This window comes from Eimeria mitis, genomic scaffold (genome assembly GCF_000499745.2).
Source record: "Eimeria mitis Houghton genomic scaffold, Emh_scaff1025, whole genome shotgun sequence".
Taxonomy (NCBI): Eukaryota; Apicomplexa; class Conoidasida; order Eucoccidiorida; family Eimeriidae; genus Eimeria; species Eimeria mitis.
In genome coordinates this window covers 7,287-13,160 of record NW_013567158.1, presented here as the reverse complement: position 1 = coordinate 13,160, position 5,874 = coordinate 7,287, and the positions used below count along the sequence as shown (strand labels likewise).

The 5,874-nt window shown below is 51.7% G+C and overlaps 1 protein-coding gene across 1 annotated transcript; it reads right to left on the bottom strand.

Annotated features, from left to right (window-relative positions):
- Positions 1-1,375: 1,375 nt before the first annotated feature.
- EMH_0027820 (uncharacterized protein) lies at positions 1,376-5,638 on the bottom strand (the record flags this gene model as incomplete). Its single annotated transcript, XM_013494077.1, has 14 exons — positions 1,376-1,385; positions 1,654-1,689; positions 1,910-1,939; positions 2,151-2,217; positions 2,880-2,936; positions 3,025-3,106; positions 3,246-3,316; positions 3,540-3,626; positions 3,833-3,893; positions 4,048-4,130; positions 4,317-4,395; positions 4,653-4,729; positions 4,925-4,985; positions 5,258-5,638. The coding sequence occupies 14 exons, from the start codon at positions 5,636-5,638 to the stop codon at positions 1,376-1,378; spliced, it is 1,182 nt and encodes a 393-aa protein (XP_013349531.1).
- Positions 5,639-5,874: the final 236 nt, after the last annotated feature.

Sequence of the window (5,874 nt, the reverse complement as noted above, 5' to 3'; positions counted from 1 at the left end):
CGCACAAAGAAGGCGACAGCTCTGCAGCTTGCAGAGAGATTGCCTCTCTCCCGAGGCACATAATCTCCTGTCGAGAAACGTGCCTTTGGCTTTAGGCGATCCTCAGAGGGACAGCTGAACCAGAGTGACGAGCACTACTGTTGTGCTTGGCGCTTCGAGCTGTGTGGCGGGAAGCGAACTGAAGTGGTAGAGTTACCTGTTGCGGGCTGTAGCGGCGTAGACGGGCCTGCAACAATTCCCAACGATTGACATTGCAGTTCTCTGGCGAGTGACCACGGTGCTCGTTACAAGCAGTCCACTGGCCGTTCCGCCCCATTCATGCGTTTTAGGAATCGAGCAGTAGATTCAGCAGCACGATTTGCTCCAAAACAAGTGTGAAGCGAGGATAACGCAGCTCTGCAACAGCTACACCGAGCTTATACTCTGCCTGAGGTTACGGCCGGCCATGTGAACAAATAGTCATTCGCTCACCTGGCCGGCGTGTCCTAGCTGGAGGCGGGGGGTCATCTGCACAGAAATTCAGTGCAAATTCCAACACACGCAAGACAAGCAGCTTGCGTGCAGCTTTTAAGATGGCTACCACTCTCCCTACACACTTATCCGCTCCTTAAACAACGCGTTTGTCGCACTAAGCGACCTTCCAAAACAATACGGCTGAACAGCAAGACTGGCATACATTAGTCCCTTGCTTGCTGCTTCGAACAGTATACAGAGCAAATGCACTGAAGTAGAAAAATTACCTGTTGGAGCCCACGTAAGCGTGGCCGGGTCTGCGCAAGTTCCCAACAGTCAACACCGCACTTGTCTGTGGTGTGTCCAAGGGGCTAGTCAAGGACANGGTCTGCGCAAGTTCCCAACAGTCAACACCGCACTTGTCTGTGGTGTGTCCAAGGGGCTAGTCAAGGACAAGCAACCCACTAGACAGTGTGCTTTAGAAATCGAGCACTGGATTTAGCGGCACGATCAAATGGCTAAGCGCCTTGGCCCCCAATCTAGCTTGATGCGAGGATGGCGCAGCTCTGCAGAAGCTACACCCTGCTTATACTCTACCACAAGAGCCGCTTACCGGCCATATGACAAAACAGTCATTCGCTCACCTGGAGGGGGTGGCCATGATACAGGCGCGCCTTCTTCTGCACACAAATTCAGTGCGAAACCCAACACGCGAAAAATAGGCAGCACGCGTGCAGGATGCAAAGAGGCTGAGACATTTGGTCGCCTTTTGAATGAGCGGTTTTAGCCACTCTGCAACCGCCCAAACCAACACCGCTGGAAAACAAGAGTGATTGGCACTACTGCTGCGCTTGCTGCCTTGAGCTGGGAAGAGTGCGAATGCACTCCAAGAGTCGAAGTACCTGTTGAGGGCGACGGGTGCTTAGACGGCCCTGCACAAATTCCCAACAATCGACAATGCATTTGTCCGGAGAATGTCCGCGGTACTAGTCAAGGACAAGGAACCCACGGCCTCTTCCACTTATCCGTGCACTTGAGAGAACGAGAAGCGGATTCGGTGCCACAATTAAACCACTACGTGCTGCTGCGCCAAAAAGGTGTGTGAGGCTAGCGTGACACAGCTCTCAAAAGCAACGCCCAATTTACAGCGACCTTCATCGGGTGACGACCGGCTCTATGCCAAAGCAAGAATACACTCACCTGATAATGGCAACGATGGCAGGGACAGCCTCGTATCTGCAGACAAATTGAATGCAAAGCCCAACGCTCGCATAGAGGGTGCAGCATGTTTGCAGCGAGGCTGCCCTTCTTCCCAGGAACATTGTTGCTCGTCGAACGTGTTTGCGGCATTAGGCGAACTTCCAAAACAGCACAGCTGAAGAAGTGACATGTGGTGCAATTTTTTTTGCTACTCTAAGCCGGGTAGAGAGCAAATAAACTGCGGTAGTAGAATTACCCGTGGTAGTCCGCGGGAGCGAAGAAGAGCCTGCACAAAAATACTAACAATCGACACTGTAGTTGTCTGTAGAGCGTCCGTAGTACTCGTCAAGGACACGCATTCATGCATCCTAGAAACTGACGAACGGACTTAACTGCACACGTAAATAACTATGCGCCGCTGGTCCAAAAAGAAGTATGAGGTTAGTAAAACGCTATGACAGCCACACCCGATGAAGAGAGCTGCAGCAACTGCTGACGAGCCGAATGCCGAATCAGTCATTCGCTCACCTGACGGGTGTTTCCATGGATCAGGCGTTGCCGAACCTGCGCACAAATTGAATGCAAAATCCACCCCGCGGGCGGTGATGACAGAAGGTTTGCAGCTTACAATGCGGTTGATTATCTTTCTTGAAATTTAATCGCTCGTCGAACGGCACTAGGGTTCTTCCAGCGTTTTCCTCGCCTGAGTAGGCTACGCTACGTTGTCTATCATCTGTTTCTGCAGCTGTCAGCAAGCTACAACCTTGCAACATTCCTTTTCCGCTAACCTAGTCTAGAGAGGTCACGCAGACTTCCATGTCCCGAAGAGCCTGACATTCGCGCCCCAACATCACAGCAGAATTATTAACAAGGCCCTGGACGTTTCGATGTGCCCTCCAGACTATACTAGACCCCGAAAGTGGCCATTGAGAGGGCACTGTCTGTTATGCTATATTGTCCTACAGACCTCTAGTGGACGGCCACGAATCTCCCCCAGTAGAATCTCTTCTCCATTGGCCTTTAAGCGTTTTTCCCTATTTCGCAACACGCGCCGATATATGCGGTCTTACCAGAAGTTACTAAAAAGATCTCGCTGCACACTTTGAACACGGTTGTCTAGTTTTGTGCACCCGCAAGCAAGTGAAACCCAAGCCGCACAGCTAATAGTAGCTTCGTTCTGCTTCGTTCCAGTCGACGGCAGCTCACCTCGCCCCTCTTCGCCTCACGCATTTTAAGGCGCAAGGTGCCGTGCTTTCCTTCAAATGTCGCCGACACTTCCAAAGCTGCAGCCATAAACACCCTGTCAAAAGGATATACAAGATACTCCAAACCCCAACAGAGCCATAAAAATTGGTGGACTCTACTGCGGACCTGATTTTTCAGCCCGACGAGCCGACTTCAAAATTTCATCCTCGACACGGAACCATCGTCTGTTGAGTTGGTCAGCAACTTTCTGTCCACAACAGTTGCAGAAACAAAAAAGCTTCATGTTCGGAGAGCCTTTTGAAGAATGGATGGCCCAATTAGACGTTCTGTATGCGGGGTGCTTGACTCAGTATCCGCGTGCAGGTCGCTGTGACACAATGTGGAACTGGTGCACGGTCATCGCCTTTGTCCTTTCCTGGAGGCGCACCTGGCGAAGTAACCACGGTGTACGTCCACCCTAAGGCAGCCAAGCCAACCAGAAACATCCTTGCACACCTTCTGCAGGAGGAGACCTCATATACTACCTCCTGACCCCTTTAGAATGCTGGTAGTGCACGCAGCAAATGCGGCTCCAACTGTTAGACTCCACCGGCCCCGACAAAACAGCCAAAAGAATTTCCAGCGCATGGCACAGTGTTCGCACCCTCCAACGCTGCTACTGCACTCTGCACAATTCTCACCCGTTGCTGTCGCGGTGTGAAAACTCACCTTTCCGCTGTATTTGAGCTTAAATAGTCGTGTACCCATCAGTAGTACCGCCTTTTTCTCTGCACAGGAGCGCAGAATGCACACAGAAAGCTCATTGTACGCGGTTCTTCGCAGGTTTCGCCGTTGCTACAAATATGGAGAACGGCCGAGGCGCACAACAACAGCATGCTCATTGCGCGCACTCAGTTGCTTTCGTTGCGCCCCTTCCTTCCCCCGCCCCTTCCTTCCGCCCCCCCGCAACCCCCCGAGCGCTGTTGTCGTTTACCTGTTGTGTTTACCAAAAAGTTTGTGGCCCATTCGTGAACAGCCGATGTGTCAATATGGATCTGGAAGTACAGAGAGCACAAATGACAGGGAAACGCAAACTAACAGAATGAACGTCGGCACTGCATCAGTCGTCTGCACATTCTGCGCCGGAAAATCGTCCGCCTTGTTTGCTTAGACCAGGCACAGCGGATGGCGTTGTTTCACATGGCTCACCTCTCTCTCCTCCGCAAGTCGAATTTGAATCCAAACGGAAAGCCTTTTCAGCGTTTGACTGTGGGTAATTGTTTGCTCCAACTCTGTAAGTTGCAAGGCAAATAGCATTCACTACTTGGGAGAGAAACCAGGCGTGTGATTACGTCGGGTGCGGGTTAGTCAGACTTTCGGACACCTTTTCCAAGTTAAGACAAGAGCAAGCACCAGAGAGATACTGAAGTACGTCCTATTGAGATAGGCGCAGGGCACAGGTTGACGCGCAGGCTTACCGATCGGAGAACCCGCCTCAACAAGCGGAAGCCGTGCAGCCACTTCATCTTTCAGGCCTCCAATAGCCGCAGCGAGGGCCTGAAGACGACACTCCTTATATTTTGCAGTAACGTGCAGAGGGTAATACGGAACAAGAGCTACGCACCTACCACCCAGAACGTTCCACTTGAATGAACGACTCCGGAACGGCTAGGCGACTCACTCTGCGGTTGGATTCCACTTCCTGAAGCTCAACACACAAGTAAAGGCGTGGTCCTGAATGAGTCTAGTGTTATGTGCGTAGATATGAAGATATGAGCTGGGCGCAAGCCACTTGCTACATTTTTCCTACTTACTGGATCTGGTTCGGTGCACTGCTGGTCAACCACCAGATACACTACAAACTTGCTAGTCTTGAATGTTGTATCTTTTACTGAAGGCACAGCGCACGTAATACAAAGTGCACTTCTTCCAAACAAGTGTTGTCGATGCATTCATCCCAACGAAAACCTCCTGAAGAGAGCGGTGCTGCTCATTTAGATGCGTCCACCACATCGGTGGTTGCTCTACCTGCTCTTGACTCAACGAATTATCGCCTCTATTCACTCATCGAGACGTTTTCTCTTACGTTGGTCTGAAAGCAACCATTGCTTTGTTCTGGTCATTATTTCTTCCGCAGTCTCTGTGTCCTGGGCAGGCGTAATATTCCGCAAAGAAACAGAACAATTCAAGAGCGTTCAAGAGATCTTTCTAAGATAGGGCATATAAAGCAAACACGACAATTTATCGGCATGGTGAAGGGGACTACTGAAGAGAGTGGTGCATCTCTAAACCTTGGGCCATCACGACCTGTTCGTCAGGCATCTACACATGTGCACGGTGTTGGAAGCATCTCGCCGTCGTCTTCAAGTTAAATTCGAGCCTAAGTAGTTTCCCACGACTAAGCTGCCTAATGTTTTACCTCAGCCGGCCAGCATTCAGGCCTATAAGATTTCGGCGGTGCTTTTGCGAGCCGCCGAGTTACATTCCCTTGCGGTGTGCGCAGGCCAGCCGAGCACTGCCGTAACAGGAACACTATCGCCGATATGGCCAGTGTGGCTGCGATACCAACCCACAATGCGCGGGCGCGTGCGCTGGTGAAAATCCCCTTGCTCAGCTTGACATCACCTCCGAAAACGTTGGAATTGTTCTCCATTCCTGGGCCCTCGTAAGCCGCAAGAGTCGTCGACATCAAATCGCCGTCTCCGTGGCCAGCATGGCGAAACAGGTTAGGCGGATGCGCTTGGGGAGCCAAGGCGCTACTTTGCGCTCCCTTCTCTCCTGGGTCTCCCTTCAAATCCATCTTCACGTTTCGCCCCCGACGCCACGGACTGCTGCCGCAAGGAAGAGAATCGGAGTCCCTACCTGTCACTCAGAAAACCTTGTCCAGGTTCTCATGTAACCTCAAATCTGCGTAGAAGCTGGTTAGCCTGGGCGTTAAGATATTGGGCCTAAAGTGGGTACGATCAATACGCGCGCGGCTCGTACTGGTCTAGCGCCACCGGCCCAGGTTGGGCGGGAAAATGACGATTGATACCC